The sequence below is a fragment of the Athene noctua genome, chromosome 5 (assembly GCF_965140245.1).
Source record: "Athene noctua chromosome 5, bAthNoc1.hap1.1, whole genome shotgun sequence".
Classification (NCBI taxonomy): Eukaryota; Metazoa; Chordata; class Aves; order Strigiformes; family Strigidae; genus Athene; species Athene noctua.
Window position 1 is genome coordinate 62,277,685 of NC_134041.1, and position 18,164 is coordinate 62,295,848.

Consider the following 18,164-nt stretch of genomic DNA (forward strand, 5'->3'; position numbering starts at 1 on the left):
TGTAATCATGCCTTCCTCCTGGTGCACACACAGGGGAAAATGTCTGGGGAATCCTTGGCTGGACAACTCTACCCCAGAGAGGCATTTTTTCCAGTAGTTTTAGGAAGAAGCAGATACAGCAGTTTAAAAGGTACACACCCCGAAGTAGGGATGAACTTGGCTGCTCTCCCACCTGGAGCACAGATCCCGTGGGACCCACAGGGCCACCCGTGGCAGAATGACACCCTGGAGCTGCCAGGTGTCCTGTGGGACCCTTCCTGCTGCTTCTCCAGGTAACTCGCTTGGAGACCAGAAGCCACTTCTGGAACTGGAACTGAAGATCTGGCCATGATTTGCTTGCTGTAGGAGTAGTTCAGCCTGCTTTTTTAATGTTAGAATCATTTAGTTCTGTCATACTTAAAACATTGCATACTTAAATTATTGCAGGCCCTGCGTTTTATTCTTTGTATGGAACAAGGAGGTGAAAAGTGATTGAGGGGGGGTAGGGGATGGGGGAGAAAGGGAGGACAGTTCCCAGGAGGGTCCTATAGATCATTATTCCTGCTTCAGTTTTTCCTGAAAGCTTAGTTATACTGGGAGGGTGGGGGAAGCTGGCTGCTGTTAGCAGCCCTTTAGCCATGATGGATTTCTCATGTGTTTGTTTACACTGAAAAGTTCAAACAGTGACTTACACTGCCTCTAAAACCCTTTTTTTTTTTTTTTTTTAAGTGAATGTGGAAATTATTTCCATGTTCCTAATTAACATTCAATATCTCTTAGGGACAGATAAATATGCAGGATTTTTAAAGTTAACTCAAGTCCTCCAGTGCAGTGTGTCCAAATATATAAACTCAAAATGTAGATGCTGATCTCTCATGTGTCAGGGGAAACAGAACAGAACCGTTTGAGAAGCAGCTATATGTGTGCCGTGGTTGCAGAGCTGGCTGTGCATTTGTCGCCTTCAGGGCTTTCTAAATTCATCCTCAGATTTCAGGCTCTTACACTCCTGGGAATATAATCACTGAGGCTCTGAGTTACATGAGTTGGATGGCAACCGCGTGTGACCTTTGGGTTTCACAGGCTTCAGCACTTGGGAGTTTTTCCCTCACAAATGTGACTGGCTTGGAAAGGCTGCCTGTCCTTTCAACAGCTACTGCATGTTTTAGAAGGGAAGCAAAGGGAAAATTTAAATTGTCTATGATTTTCTGTTGTTGGATCATCGTTTTTTGTTTATCAAATAGGCTTAACATACTTGGGCATGTCTACCCTCCACCCCTCCACGCCCCTCCTCAGATAGCAAACACCAGAGAGCCTTTGTCTAGCTGCTGCTGCTTTTATCTCCTGTCCCCTAGCCTTTGCTGTGGATGGCAAATCAGTCATAGAAGTCACAACTCCAAGTGTTAATGGCTGGTAGATTGAGTGTGGCTCTTAATCAGGAGGTATTTTCGGGAGGTACACCATAAGATTTCTTAACATCCTTTATAGCTTCACACTAAACACAAACCAGGCAGGTCTGTCTTAATAAACACCTTCTTAGTAAATTCTTGGGCAATACTCTTTAAATTGTTCTGAGATTATTCAAACCTGCCACAATATATTCTGAAGGTGAAAGAGGTTAACTACAGGTATTAAAAATTAATTGGTGAATTTGCAATGTGCTACCAAACAAGCAATTTCTCAGTAATTACTTATGCAAAGCTTTTAGACATATAAAGATTTAACTCATTGTTATTTAATGTTGTAACTGGAAGGATAACATTCATATGGACAGTATGTTAGGGCCTTGAACTTGCAAATCCTTAATTTTGTGCTTAACTTCAAAGACAAAAGGAAATTTCCCTTTGATAACTCTTGAGTGCAGTGGGACACTTGCCTATTTCAAGTTACACATGCACTCAGGTCTTTGCATGCCTGCATATTCTTTTTTTTTTTTTTTTTTTTTAACGTATCATCAATTACATGCAGCAATTATTCCTAGCAAAATGACTTTTTCTGCCCTAAGCTCTACACAAACTATGAGGAACTCTAATGTTCTTTCATGCTTTGTCATTTGCATGTTTTGTTTTACATATGAATGAATTTTTCCTTTAATAATATCAAGCTAGTTCAGATTACAAACAAAAGACATCAAGTAACCACAAAAGAGAACACATTTTATTTTCCTGTATTAAAAAAAAACAACAACAAAACCCAACAATTTTTAGGGTCATTGTCTTGATTGTATTGAATGGCTTGTCTCAAAATACATGCTCCCTGCAGGTAATTATTGATGGCTAATACATTTTCATGCCGAGTGGGTTTTACTCAGGGGAATTATCTTCAGCATGTGGTGTCATTTCCCTGTAGTTTTATTCCTTTAAAAAGAGTGGAAGATAATGGGACTAGGTGTGATCTTAAGAGGTCATCTAGTCCATCCTTCTGCCCTAAAGCAGGATCAACTGTTCTTAAGTCATTCCCAACACATGTTTTTCAACCCCAACAGTGTCTTGCAGACAGAAAAGCAAGATTACAAAAAATGAAAAGTAAGATGTAGGATACGTTCCCTATATAGGCTTCCTTACTACCTACATCAGAAAGAGCAACATAAATGGAGATATCCAAACAGGTCAGTCTGGACATACCTTATTTTGACTGAAAACTCGAAATTTTCGATGCTACGTTATGTCCTGAATAAAACATTAAAGGAAGCTGTAGTAGCACAGATGATGAATGTGTCCTACTTCATTCTAAAAGTGATAGTTTAAGTTGCTGTCACAGCATGTGCCAGCACTATCATTTTAATTCTGTTCGGCATACATTAATTACGAAATTGTCCCAACTCTTTCATCTACTCCTGAGTAAAATGAACAAGTTTTCAGCATTATCAAACATCAGAAAAATTGGTTTAGTCGATTTATAATGCTGAATAGCTTATTTCATAGGATTGTCATCTGCCCTTGAACCTGCTAAGTCACAGGTTTATTACTACGACTCTCTGCAAAGTGGCTACCAGCATGGCAGTAGATAGTTCATGGATTTAGCAACTGTATTCAGGAAAATTTAACCACTTCAGACATGTTTGGAACCGTTTCCTATTTGATAGTTGCAAATGGGAATCTAATGTAACAAAAAGGTCATGTCTGTAATGTCTACGAGAAATTTCAGTCAGCCAAAATCTGTAAAACGCAAATATATAATGATGTATGGTCTGTTCGATGAACATTACCAACATTTTGATTCCAGATTTATTACCATGCTTTTCCCAACTCAGTTAACAAATGGGATTAACAATGAGTAAAGAATCTGAGGTTTGAGATAAACGATAAGGAGAAACTGTAACTGTAGGCAGTGTTTTCTACTTTTTCCAACACAGAGGTTAGAGAGCTTCTCCTCCCTAGCCCTCCACCCCTGTCTCTTCTTCCCCTGACCACCCTGTCTCTGACAGGAACATGCTTCCAGGTTGAAATACCCCAGACACACAGCTGCTAATGAGCAGTTTAATCAGCAAGAAGATAAACCTGCAACACGAGCAAAAAGCTGGAGTGGCAATTAACACCCACTCCTCCATCCTCTCCCCATTTCAGTGTTGTGGTTTCTGCCCCTCCTGTTCTAATTAAGCTTCCATGAGTGCAAAATTAATGTCAAATGATAAAGTGTATTCCTTCCTTAGGGAAAGCCTTCTGGCATCTCCTTGTTGTTCACGTCCCGTCATGCCCCCATGCTGTCAGTGATCCAGCAGGCACCAAATACTGCATTGCCATCTCTGTTGTTCCCAGTGTCAGTTTTATACGGATAAGTGTTTTCAGTGTGCCAGGAAAAGAAAAATTCCTTTGGGGAAAAAAACTTTTAAAAAGTTTAAATAAAATGTATTGGTGTTATAAATTAAATATTCAAACTGATGCCAAGCATCACAGAAACTTGTATAAGCTCTATATGAATTGTATGTTACCGATATTTTACTTCAGAATTCAGGCTTACCCTTAATACAGGCAAATTTCAATAGCTTTTTAGAGCCTTGTTTATTTTCCACTGCAATGACTCTGAAGAAGGTTTTGGGGATCTAAGACAGACTCATGTTCAGTTTTACGTGCAGCCATCTCATAAAGAAAGCAGTTGTTTCATTGGGCAGATAAGGAGGGGGTTTGTCCCCACTGGGGAGTGCTTTTCGTGCACTGCAGCACGCCCCGAGAGCGTGGGGCTTCAGCGCTGCTCCAGAGGTTACTGACGGGCCGGTGTTTGTCTAAACACAGACTAAACTGCAGGGACCTGAGAGCTGGTCACTGACTCACTTCTCCATCAAGTATTCTGTGCTTAAAACTTGGGCAGAGAAGGGGAGAGGCGCTTCTCAGACTTCTTAAGATGATTTAAAATCCAATCTAGGCTTGGCCTTACAGAAGGTGTTTTATGGCTCCAGTCTGTTGGGCACTTTGAATTTCTAAAACATAGCATGTTACCGCTAAGCTGTGGCAAAGCTCTGGTGATGGGCTCACTGTGAACGACCCCTCTCTGTGCAGCTATGGAACTGTCACCAAAACAGGATAAAAGAACTTATCGACACCAATTTGATGTAGATAAGCAGACACTCCTTTATTAACGGCTGGGTGTGCAGGGGAGTGTCTCACCAACAATGCACACCTCACTCGTGTAGCGTGCTGATTATATTGGATACAGTAATACATATTAATCAAGTCCTTGTACATAAACACGCTAATTCCTGTAACTCATTTTCATATCCCCACCTCTTTCTGGTCATGCACACTTGAGTCCTGAAATGAGTCAGGGGGCTGCTTTTGCGACCAACGCAGACTACTGACTCAAAAGAAAGACCCTCCAATGTCCCTGACTCAAGGACTTTGGCTCACGTGGCAATTTTAACATGCTTCGAGGCCCTTTCACAATACAACTTTGAAAACAGTCTACAGGGCTATAAATCATCCTCACCAAACAGTCTAACAGTGGTGCCTCGTCCAGCGGCGTAACTGGTTGTATGGTTACTTTAAACTAAACACATCTCTAGGACTACTTAAAACATTACACCACTATGTTTTATAAAAAACTATATTTCTGTGAGATTCCGTTTAGTTGATTAGTCCTAATAATTTCTTATCAAAACCACCAAAAATCATCAGCTCAAATTGATACTAAATCAGTAACAATCAGCAACAGAACCAGAGCGTGCTGCTGCCTCGCTGACCTCCAAGCATTTGAAAACATGCTGTCAGCGTATCTTGCTTTGGATGGGGGTGGGGGGAAGATTTATTATTTCATGTGAAGTAAATAATGCCCCTTGCTCCTAGGTACAGTTCTACGTTCAGGTTTTGAGTTTGTATTTCATTCCATGTTCCCTAAGGTAGTGAAAATATGCCCAGGCTTCCCAGGGGAGGTGAGGGAGAGAACAAGGTTAACATATTTCATCACTTACCAACCTAGGTGTGGCGACTGAAGACCACACAATGTACGTGAAAAATAGTTAAAGCAACTTCTTTTCTGTGGTTAGTGCACCCACATCATCTGTGTTTCTGTTTTTTTCTATCTTCTCTTCAATGGGTGGGAGTGAGGTTATGCAAACGGTTATAGCTTATATGCACTGAAATCAAACACTGCAATAAAATGACCTCATAGGGCGTGTATCATTGTATGGCAAAGTCGGTCGACAGGGTGAGACCTTTGACCTTTTGATGAGAATCAACTGTGCTGATTAGTTGGAGAAAACATTCAACAGATGGGCCCTTCTTAGTCTTCGGCTATGCAATAAAAGTGTAGCCAGATAACAGCAGTTACTGTGGATTGCACGGCCTTTAGCTTTGCACAAAGTAATCTCACAGAAAAAGAAATGGAAAACCTTTCTTTGAGGTACTGGTGGTTTTCCAGTATTTTTTTTTTTCACTTTTTCTTATGTTGCTCAGTTAGTCTGTTAGATGTGTGTCCCCTCTCCCCACACTTTAAGATTTTGGAACGGTTAAAATGCATGCCATGAGCGTGCTGGCTGTCAGGTAAGACTGGGGACATAATTTCCAGAGTAATGAGCATTTAAATCACTGCAACGTGTGTGATGGTTTAGCTCCTGAAAGCAGATTATCAGCTTCTCAGTGCATGTACTGCATGGCTTTGAAACATCAATGGCAAAAACTGGTTTTATTCTTTGCTTCAGTTGTTTCATATTCTTTGCTTCTTTATTGACATGAAACAAATAAACATTTCCATTGTTGGCAGCAACAGTAATGAAGGCATCAGTAGCTACAGTACCGAAGACTTATCCAATCCAAATTCAAGTGTGGTGTCTTCAGAGGTGACAGGACAGAACACTATCTTGCAAGAGCAAGGAGGACAAACAGACTCTCATTTCTTAAAGCAGGATTCAGAAACACGAGAGAGAAGTCTGCCTATCTCAATGCCTTTTGCAGACTGTGCCAAAGAACATGTCACAGCAGATCTTACAAGCAGCAATGACAAGTTACCAACCTCAAATTGCAATGAAGCACTGCCATCACCCGCTCCAGTGAAAGACAAAGAAGAGGGAATAGCACATGCCAAATCTGTGGACAGAGGCCCAAATAGTCACAATATTGCTGCCGCTTCTGTGAAAAACAGTGAGAATGACCCCAGAAAGCCAAGCTTGGAGCCCAGCCCTCCTGCAGCAATTACAGAAATGCAAGGAGTCACACAAATGAGTTTGAGTGAATTAGGATCGCTCTGGCAGAGTGAACAGCTGGGTGGCATGAGGGAACCACATGTCAGCACGTTTCCCCGGGGTAAAGAAGCAGGGGATTATTTTACTGCTCAGGAGGCCAAGCAGGAGCGAGGAGTTTTGGAAGTAGGTCAGCCACAGACTGTAATGCAGCAAGGTAGACAGAACACAGATGGTGGAGAGGGTCTGCTAATGAAAAAGGAAACCTTAATCCTAAATTATCCAGCAACAGGAGGCTCAGAGAGTGAAAAATTTGGAGCAATTGTGAATGCTCAGGGCTTCACTGAGATCAGTGAAGTCTGTAATCTACAGATGGGGGCTGTAACAACAGCTAAAGGCAATGAGGCAAATCCACCTCTATCTGGAAGCAAAGGGGAGCAAACAGAAGCCTGTACAGCTCTAATGTCAGAGTTGCCTTCTAACCCTCCAAATGTCTTCCTGGTACCAAAGCCTGAAGAGCCTTGGAGGGAAGATGTGCCTGGAAATGACTCTCAAGAGCCAATGAAGAATGAAGCAGTGACAACAGGCTCTGAAAAAACTGAACCCATTTTTCAAAGAGAGCTTCAAAAGGAGGATGAGCTTGTTAGCGCCGAGCATTTCAGTGTGCCTTTATCATTTAAGCAAGAGGAAGAACAAAAATCAGCTGTCACAACTGAAAGCCCAAAAGATGAAGCCAGTAGCAATGAAATTATAAAAGCTGATGATGTGTCTAGAGAAAGCACCACACTTTCTGAAACAGACAGTATTATCAGTCCCACCAAGGAAAATTCCCTGGTAGATAAAAGATTATTACTGGAAGAATATGCATTAAGTATTTCTCTGAGCAGATCCACAGAGCTGAATCAAAAAGAAACTGAGGCAAGTCTAACAGGAGAAAAAAATGAAATCAGAATAGAGGAGGCACAAGAGACAGAAACCAGTGAATTAGCTGAGGGGTCAACAGGGGCAGAAAGACAACTATTGGACTCTGTTAGTAGCCACCCGCAGGACGTGGAAAATGCTCATTTGGGACACAATCCCGAAGAATTCAGTCTTTGTGAAAAGACTTCAACAGGTGACCTAGGGGAAAAAACTGGGGGAAAGCCTCTCAATTTAGACAGTATCTTTAAATTGTCCAAAGACAATTATCACTCTCTTGTTTATAAACCTGAACAACAAATGAGTAAAGAGCAAACAGATGCCACAGATGACCTGGAGAATAAGCTTGTGGCTTCACCACAGTTTCCAAAGGAAGCACCACTGAGTTTTGACTACTTTAACACTGAGGCAGAAGACAAAACTTTGGGCCAACCAGGCTGTAATGAGACTGAAAAGGTTTGTTTAGCTGGTGCACACAGTTCACTGCTCCTCCACGCTGAGAACAATAATATTAAGCAGAGTAAGCAGGATGAATCCTGGGAAAAGGCTTTTGCTACAGAAACTGTGTTAGAATCTGAATGCAAAGCTGAGAGTCAAGGAAAGCCTGAGAGCTATAGCACGTCAGAAGAAAGTGCAAAAATGTCCAACTCAAAACTTGAGCTCCAGGGCTTCAGTGAGTTGGCAGGGACTACGGCTGCACAAACTGAGGAGGCCTCACGGGTTTCAGAAACCAAAGGACAGACCGGTCACATCACTGAAGTGTTTTGCAGCAATCCAGAGCAAGGACGCGCAGCCGCAGCTGCACAGAGCACTGCTGTGGATGGTATCCAACAGGAAAAGCACCAAACTGTGGTGAAAAGTTTGACAGAGGACAAAATTTTAGCACTGAAAAGTGAATGTAAATCGGATGTGCTGATGCAAACTCAGCTGGAGCAAGCGGCTGCAGAAAGTCACAGAAATACACAGGTGGCTTGTTCAGAAATCTCCCAAGCTGTAGTCGGTACTTCAGGACTCACTCCTCAGCAAGTTCAGGTGGAGGAAGGGGGTGACAGCCCTGTCAGGGAAAACAACTGCCCCTCTGAGAGTGACACGTGCAGCTCTTCGGAGACCCTGGAGTGCAGTATCAGAGAACTGCGGGAAAATGCAGATGTTCCAGCTGCTCTTCTCCAAGCAGAGCAAATGCAGAATTCAGTGCCTGTTGCTAGTGACAGTGACTGGGTTTCAAATGCAGGACTTGCACAACAGAAGCAGCAAAGCAGTCTGACAACTGTCACAAGAGCAGATGATCAAGAACACAAAGAAAGGGCTCTGAAACCTGAACGGCCATTGGACCTAAATAATCACAGCAACATACCAGAAATACCTCTAAACATTTCAAACAACCTTCATAAAGAGTCTTCTGTGCTAGGTACAGCACAGATCCAATGCGACTCTGACACAGCAAAAGAAAAGGACAAGGATGAAAGCAGTGCCCTGGTGTCAGAGGATATGTGCAGCCACAAACACAGGCAAAATATTTCTAGTGTGACCATGCTTAATTTGCAAGATTGCAATGAGCAAAACAAAACTGATCTCAAGGCAGAAAAAAACTGCCAAAGTAAGCAAAACTCAAACAAGCCTGAGCAGGATAATAATTCTTTGATCTCAGCTAGTCAGCATGAAGCAGCATGTCATAGCGATACGTTTTCTAAAGAATCTGACAAGAATGAACAGCCAGGCAGCGTATGTGGGATAAAGGATAATACTGGTGAAAGCCATGCCGCTGCTATAAACACTCTTCCAGGGACAGAGAATTCAGCAAGTGCCACTAACATATCACAGGCTTTGCCAAGTGATACAGAAATAGCACATACTTCTGATAATTCTGAGAAAAATGATCCTCAAATATCTCATCCAGAAACTCAAGGGAAAATGCCATTAATGGCAAAAAACTTGGAAAAGATTGAAGATCTGACTGCTGACAGGGAAATCATCCAGAAAGATGGCAACATGGAGATAAGTTTTGAGGACAGTGCTTCTGTCACAGAAACAAGCAGCATGAAAAGTGATAAAAGTCCAGGAGCACAAGGATCTCCTTCACCATCACCAGCACACGGGGAGGTAGTGCCCGCTGATCAGTCATATAAATCCAGCTGCATTCAAAAAACACCAGAGGAGCCTGGTTATTGTCAAGCAAATTTTACAGCCCTCTCTACACAGACCTCTGCACTCAGCCATCCTAGCCAGCAACCTGGAAACAATACGAACAATGGTACTGGGGGGGTATTACTAAATAATGAGCTGGAAGTTGTAGCATGCCAAAATGCCTTAGAAGTTAACTCTAATTTGCAGATGGCTGCAGGTTCTCAGGTGTCTGAGCACATAGGTTCTTCACCCAGGGTAAGCACAGGTAAACCAGCAAATTCAGAAAACAGCTCTGCGGGGAGTATGCGTGTGAATGAAAAAGATGTTCCAGACCAAAGTTTTGAGGGTGATGGAGACAGGAATTTATCCCCGCCAGAGCCTTTAAATGTGGGGCAGAGTACTGGAAACTTAGCACAGTTCAATGCTGAGAAGCTGAAGAAAGAGATATCTGCAGTTAAATCCAAAGAAAGACAAAGTGAGGCAAACTTCAAAGAACAGCAAAGTGACAGTTCAGCGGAGTCTCTGTTAGCTCTCCCTACTCTAGAAGGGAAGCTGCTGAGCCTTTCATCTGTTGTTAAACAAGAAGCCTGTAATGAGGAAATTGCAACCAGTATCTGCGTAGATGACAAGTACGGTAAGATCTTAGAGAAAGCTGGGAATTCAGAAAAAATGGAAGAGCTTTCAAAAGACAATAACAACACAACCAGGGCAGAGATCATTATTTCCGAGCAGTCTGCAGAGGACTCTGGAAGGGAGCATGAGGCTCTGACTTGCAGCTCTCTGGATATTGGCTCCAGCCTCCCAGACTTTAGGGAGCATATCAGTCAGATATTTAAAAAAACTGTCCACAGCACCCTGAGTGCTGAATTGCCCCAACTTTTGTCTGAAAACCATGCAGGCTTCAAGCAGAGCCCAGTGGCCAAGGATACAGCAGAACTGTGCGGTGCTGAGAACTCTTCAGAACCAAACAAGGTGGGCAAGGAACCTCCCAAGGGCACCTCAGAAGCAGAGGGGAAGGAGTTCTCTTTAGCTACGGAGGCTTCCTGCAAAGCTGCCCAGGGCAAACCTCTGCAACAAGAAGACAGAGTGGCAGAGCTGCCACCAGAAAGTCTCCAGGATACTGAGAAAGATGGGCCACCCAGTAGCTGTTTAGAAATGGTCCCTAGATTGGATGGCTCTACACCTGCTGAATGTGCTCTGAAAAATCTGCAAAAGCTGGACAAAACCACTGAGCATCCAGAGAGCAGTGAGATGGAAGGGAAGGAAGGTGTGTGTGCTAGTGGCGTTGATCCTGAATCGCTAATAAGCTTAGAGATAAAGAAGCAAGGACCGGCTTCATTTGATGGGGCAGCAGCTGAGAACTTCCCTGCATATTCTGACAATAAGCAACAACACAGTGTAGCTGTTACCACCACAGGCGATGTACAGAAGAGGGACTTAGAAGATGCTGCTATAGCAGAGGGAAATAACTTAATTACAGAGTGTCATGCAGAACCAGTTTCATCTGAAGAGGATGTAAATCTTCCTACTGAACAGTGCCAGGATCCTGAGCCAAATGAACAGGAGAAAAGTGAGTACGGGGATCCAGACATTGCCAAGAGCATCTCTGACACAGCAGCTTCAACACTTGTCCCGGAAGGATCTTACAATCATGGAAAATTGCCAGACAATTTTAAAGTGTCACCTGGGGAAAATCAGGAGACACACATTCAGAGCAATTTTATGCATGAAGTTAAGTCTCAGAATGACATACAGATGATACAAGACGATCCAGTAAATAGGAACTGCTTGGAAACATTGGAAAATTCACAAGATGCACAGCGGGAAAAGAAAGTGACCATGCATGGGTTAATAGATTACTTAAAAACCGAAGTAAGCCAGGATGATTGCTTGCAAACTGACTCTAAACTAGAATCTAGCCATACAACTGAGGGAGATGTAAAAGAGAACAGTGATACAGTGTTAAGCACAGCAAAGACAGGTAACGAAAAAAATGGAGACATCCCTGAAACAGGTACTGCAAGGATGTTAGTCACTGGTGAAGGCGACTTAGCTATTAACACAGGCACTGAAGAGCAGGAGGCAGACTTGTGCAAAAATCACTCTCCAAGCTTTTCTGTGATGGAGCAGGGTGAGCATTCTGCATGTACAGATCTCACTGTTGCTGAAAATCAGCCGAGCAAGATGAATTTGGAACATGAAAGCTCACTTCAGGATGCCAAAAGAAAGCTATCACCGCTTGCGTCAGCTGAGCCTAAGAACCTTGACCTCAGTGAACTTCAAGACACGGCTGTGGCAGGATTACCTACTGAAAGGTACTTACTTTAAATTACTATGTGAAACGGTTGTCAGGACCCTGGGGCTTGATAGGGATACAATTTTCAAGGCGGATACCCACTGTCTGGGCAGTTTGGGAGGGCATGGCACTTACTCTGTTCTTAAATTCCTATTAAATTTCTGTTGTTTCTAAATGTGGGCTATGTGGAAGAAATTTGAAATAATTTGTAAGGGCAGAGGGGTCCCGAAAACTGAGGAGCACGATTCTTACCTGTTCCATCTGCTGGTCTGGATTCCTGCCCTTACCTGTGTGGATTTGCTTACACTTCCCAGCGTTCACATCTCGTAGCCTAAAGTTAGGCAAACAAACAGCACTTCCTAGCCTTAAGTTAGTAGGGTTTTGCCTAAGTTTTGGTGACCCAGTTAAATGAGACCAGCAGCATTCACACGGTGGATTGCAGTATTTAAAAACAAGCCTACAGTATAACCCAATTACTCACACTGGTAGTTGTCTAGGCCTCCCTCTTATCCTCCCTTATAATATAATTGTATTGACAGTGCCTTTGATCACTGTGTTATTCAGTGTTTCTAATGACATGGAGCTGTTTCAGAGGGGAATTCTTGGGATCTGCAGAGCCTGAGTTGTTTTATTTTCCAAACCTAGCAGTAACTGCTTTAATAAAGTTAAGACCTTTTTTTTGTTTTGTTTTGGTTTTTTTTTTTGTTTCTGCTTTACTGTCTGAATTCTCAGTTTGATGTGCAGTTAATTCAAAAGAACTATGATCTTAGAGCAGGTGCTTTCCCTTTATCTAGTCATGTCATTGCTTCCTCTGTAACCTCAGCAACTTTCTTGCACACTGTCCCTCTCCATTCTGTGCTGGAGGAGGCAGCTATAGCTGTAACTGGTTACAGGCAGCAGCAGAGCAGAAGGGTACAGTGAAAAACTGAACTATTTCAGGCAACATCAATGAATGGTCTACATAGATGGATTCTTTCTAAATATTAAAAAAAAAAATAAAATTAGATTATACTGACTGAATAAGGAGGGGAAAAATGTTTCATTGCCACATTCCTTAAAGGTTAAAATGATAAAACCGTAAGTGAAAATACCTGAAGTGTTTCTGATGTGAAAATATGGGGGAGTTCTTCCTCTTGTATGTGAGTCTGGGACAGAGATTGAGTATGATCTAATTGTCTGAGCAAAATGTACATTAGAAGAATATTAGAAGTGTTGGAATTCTGAACAGCTATATGACTTTCTCTTTAAGGATCTGTCTGTAAAATGACAAGGGAATTAGACCCTGTTATGTCTCTTTAGCTCCTTTCCTTTCTTTTTCATTTCCCTTTATATGATGGGAAGCTTCACAGTGGGTAGCTTCGAAATCACCAAATTGCTGGCATGGCCTGGTTCAGAAGCCTTAAGGGACTAATGGGCAGTTCATGCATGTGTCTACGCGTGTGTTTTATATCAGGGCGGGTATCATACTTTAAATAAATACCTGTGGCAAGCAGGGCAGGGTTCTTGAAACAGCTGCTGGCAATTCATGGAGTGGTTGCTTAATACTTACATATGCTTTAAGAATTCATTATCACCTGTTTTTTCCAGCGTGAGGGTTTGTATCAACAGGCAACTGCTACTTTTGGACTGCAGCTGTAAGGGGTGTCGCACACATACCGAGGGTGCGTGCGCAGGCGGGAGATGCGCCGTGCAGAGCTGGACGCCAGCGCAGCGTTGTGGGCTTAAACACTGGGGACTCTCAGAGGCAGAGAGGAATCTCTGCTTTTGAACCGGCTCATTTCTTAAGAGGCAAAAGTTATCTAATCTTTACAATGCAAAAGAGAAGTAAGAAAGCGTTCGTTGAGCAGCTGGTTTTGCGTTGTTAAATTTCAGGCTGTATTCCATACTCGGTGTACTCTGCTCACAACTCAAGTTGCTGCAGAGCGGTTTCCAGTTGTTTATTGCCCTATAATCCTTACAGAGGATATACTGCTATAGCCGTGCAAAAAAAAAAAAAAAAAAAAAAGGTGCACATTTCTAAGAGCTGACTGTGGGGATTTGGGCCTGATGGAAAGAACTCTAGGGAGAAAGAATCCTCCCCAGCTCTCAAAATCAATAGTAATAAGAAGTATATTATATTTAGGAAAAGGAAATGGCATGTTCTAAATTATGTCAGCACTGTTTTGTCCCCCCTCCACTGCTTCTGTATAGCTCCATCTCTTACAAGGTCTCTTATGTTGAAACACCACTGAAGTGTGGGTGAGGGGGCAAAGTTGTGTGATCTGACTTCTAAATTCTTGTTAGGATTTCTTCCCGTAGAAGGAACAGAGGAATTTCTTTCCTTCGTGGCTATGGCACTGGGAGGAGGGTGGTCTGGTGGTGAACATTAGATCCAAGAACTGTCTGCAGTCACTCCTGCCCCCACCTCCCCCACCAGGAGCGGGACAGTGGTCAACTATTAAGAAGAGCCTCTGTAGACAATAGGACAGCACCTTCAAATCTTTAGTAAAAAGGACAATTATTTTTGGAAAGGAGGTGGTGGCTGAAGCATTAGCCCCATTTCCTTGTGGAAGTACAGCTGTGCTATTAGCAGAAGTAGGGAAGGGTTGGATTTTGGCAAACCTGACTGTCAGCACTGAAAAGAAATAAAAATAACCCTTTCTTTGATGGTTTTGACAATTTCTGTCTACTGAATCTGTGACTGAAAACCTGTGTTCGTGATGGCCACATCTGGGCATCAAAATGTCCTCCTTCCCACTTAGAGCACTCGGATGCTCCATTTTGCTGTCTGAGTTTTACTTGGGATGGAAAAAGAGGACTTGAGGGTGGGCTTTTTTTCTCCTTTTGTAATGTCCACAACCACACATCTTCATTCTTTTATGGAGGGAGAAAAGAAGTTTATGTATGTACGTGCAGTAGTTATACCTTATGCCACTGAAATGCTCCTGTTTGCATCATGGACTATGGCAGATGTTGAGCAGAGCACAGAACAGAATCAGAACCAATGGCAAAATTTTAGGGGTGTTTAGAGGTGGCGTGGAGTTTTTTGATAACTTCCCAGAATTCAGCTGGTTGGTACGTGCAAACTGCCATTGTCTCTTGGAAAAAAGTGCCGAGGGAGCTTTCTGAAGTGGAGGCTGTGAAGTCACTCCCAGATGTGCATCTGTACGGTACGGAGAACAGATTGTATCATCTGCTGATTTGTTGGTTTGGCAAAATGCTGGGCTTGTTAAGAGGCCTTTGGGTGTTCCAGGGTTGAGGAGATGCTCTCAGACTTGGCTTGAGGCTGGGTGTGCTAGTGAAGGAAGAGCACGAGGAGCTGTAAGCACACTGCAAGCAGCGACACTCATTTTGCAGGAAGGTGAGGTTCTCCTCTGCACCTCTCAGCAGAACCGGTTTGCTGGGCAGAGCAGCTTGGGCTGTGCTCGCTGCAGTGCTGAGCAACACGCCCGGTACCTTCACCTGCCTCAAATGCAGGAGGGCACCGTGCAGACTTGGCCTTCCCAGAGCTTCTGATGCTACTGCAGAGTGAGCTGACTTCTTCTGGAGCCTGTGCTGCAGGAGCAATCTTATTCTTCTGCGTAAGGATTCTGTGCAAATCAATAGACAAGGTGCAGTGTTTTCATAGCTCTATTGATGCAGGTGCCTGAACCTTCCTTGTTGGCTGGACCTTGACCCGCTCCTCGCTGTATGATTGTTTTGCCAATTATCCGGCCTAGCATAGAGGACACAGCCAGCATAAAGATGAACCAATAACCAAATTGTGTTTGATACACAAGGGTCAGTCCATGGGGGAGCGCTGGGGGTACAAACAAGTCAGTCAGATTATACATAATCGACATCAATCCCACTGACCCCAACAACGACACCGCACGACCAACAACGGGTGGGATAAATGGTGACATGCAGTCTGCCATAGAAGGGACGGGAGACAACCGAGTCAACCACCCAAACACATCAGACTGAGGAAGCCACACACTGAATCTCTCCACAGCCCGCGTTTACAAAAGCCAGACCTGAGTGGAGCCCAGTCCCAGGGAGGCGGGAGGTCCTTCCCAACAGGGAACTCTGCACAGGGCATCCCCCTCACACACAGACACTGCCCCTCCTGCAATGGTCCCAGCTTTTATCCCTCAGGGGGAGCCCTGACCTTGGGTTACTCACTGCGGGACCCCTGGGGCTCCTTTACCCAATGGCTCTGTCTGCAAGGCCCCACCCTGGGGGGAAGCCTAAAGGGAAACTCACCCCCCTTTGGGAAGGGCTGTGGGAATCACCCAGATGTCAACCTTAATTTGGGCCTTGGGGTTGAAACCCCAGCATTTCAATGAGCGGCACAGAAAGCTAGTCATAAAGGGCGAGGAGGCTGTGGCACTGCACTGCTTCCAGGACAAGTGTTTCCTGACAGGTTTTGACACTGTAAGAAACTCCACCAGGAGGGCCCTTTCCCAGCTATGGCACCATACTGTCGGCGCTCTCCTATTGCTGCCATTGGTTTGTAGAGAATGGAGAGTTCTGCTGCATTGACTCACATCACTTAGAAATCTAAACAATATTCTTATATGGAGAGTACATTGCAGCAGCTGGCATCAGCAAAGCTATTTGAAAAATCTTCTTATGTCCTATGCATAGGTCAGACAAGATCACTGAAGCTGGTCCAGACATGCTTTTGGATTTGCTTCATGCTTTGTTCTTGCCATCAAAAATTGGCACGTTCAATAGTTCCAAAAAGAATGTTCACTCCTTAGTAAATACTGTCTTGGTCTTTTTTTTTTGCCTTCATAACAAATAGAGTACTAAATATTTTAACAGTCTCGCTGGATGAGGTATGGAATGTAGAGCTGCTTTTCACATCAGTCAAGTGGGTTTTAAGCACTAAGGCTTTGTGTCCTTAGCATCTGAAAACAAGAATTTGGAGTTAAAAGGAAACTTAGCAAAACAGTGATTATGCAGCCTGCTTTATTTCCCTGTTTTTTCAAACTTCAAAACTAGCTCAGGTGAGCAGCATCTCAAGATCACAAAACAAAAAGAAAAATAACTGAAGATGAAATGCACGAAGTTAACCAGGCTATGTGTCTCTCTCTCCTGCCCTCCTCTCTTTGCATCTGAATTATTTCTCCTTCTTTCCCTCCAATCTTACTGTCATTGTTATCCCCAGCAGGTGCAACTGTTAGTGCAGTTGGGCTTTTGGAGATCAAGGAGCTCAGCCTCAGTCCTTAACTAAACTAACTGGATGGGGAGTTCTCTGGGAATTTTGTCTGTGTGAAGTCTGTGATATTTGTTTGGTATTTTTCTATTCATGGAAGAATAAAACCTTCCCTCTTCGCTCTTACCCAACGGACATCTCACACTGCTTTCTAACAAGTGAGAGAGAGTTTTGCCATCTATTCTAATAGATGCCGTTGACCAAACTGTTTTAGGCAGCCTCTAAGTCAGGGTAAAATATTTCTAAAATGCTGATTTAATAGTATACCCTGTTCTACTCAAAGCACATACCAGTGGGAAACTAGGTATGTGATACCATGCTGGTTATTTTTTTATTTCATTTACGTATGTTTCTGCTACACAAATGTAGAGAAGGTCCTGCAAAATCTCTGGTACTTCTTGCTGTACTGAAAACATTCTGTAACACTCTTGAGAAACTTAGCCATGTGTTCACAAGGTAGGTATTGACTCGGATGAGTGCTACACGAGCTGCTTTTTTCACACATCCTTCTATGTTTCTTAAGAAATTACATTTATTCAATCAAATACAGGCATTTGCTGAAGGAATCCAGCATGTACACTGTAATACTTTGTCCAATACCTGGACAGGCACTTTAGCATTTTTTATCTTCTAATTAAGAATTACTTTTAGCTTTTTTTTTTTTTTTCTGATTACCTTTTCCCAGATATATATTTCAACCTTGCTTCTTCCAAGTGAGCTGCCTATTTTCTCAAAACTGGTTTTGCATATTCTACAGATCCCCATATTTTCTCTATTCCAACTCTTCTGGCTCTTCCAATCTTCTGGCTTCTTGCAAAATCTCTTCCAAAAGAGATTTTTTTTTTTTTTTCCAAAAGAGTTTTTCTTGCAAAAATTCTTCCAATCTTCTGGCTTCTTGCAAAATCGGATACCGTGGAGCTAGCTCCACTGTCCCTGTTTCTAATAGAATATGCAAAGTAGGATTAGCCCCAGCTTTGAACCCTGCCGAGGGCAGCTCTGAGAACAGCAATTACAGACACAGGCATATTCTCCATGACTTGGATGTGGCTTCCTTCCAG

General features: G+C 43.1%; 1 protein-coding gene across 5 annotated transcripts in view; it reads left to right on the plus strand.

Moving 5' to 3' along the window:
• The window catches only part of TACC2 (transforming acidic coiled-coil containing protein 2), a 138,529-nt gene that overhangs the window by 19,080 nt on the left and 101,285 nt on the right, over positions 1-18,164 (plus strand). For 3 of the 5 annotated variants that reach the window (XM_074907895.1, XM_074907898.1, XM_074907893.1), the window contains exon 1: positions 10,710-11,943. In XM_074907895.1, coding sequence (XP_074763996.1) covers positions 10,784-11,943 — 1,160 coding nt within the window. In that variant the 5' untranslated portion in view covers positions 10,710-10,783. Of the gene's footprint in view, positions 1-6,171; positions 11,944-18,164 lie in introns of those variants that run through there. The other 2 variants (XM_074907890.1, XM_074907891.1) reach the window with 2 other exon arrangements.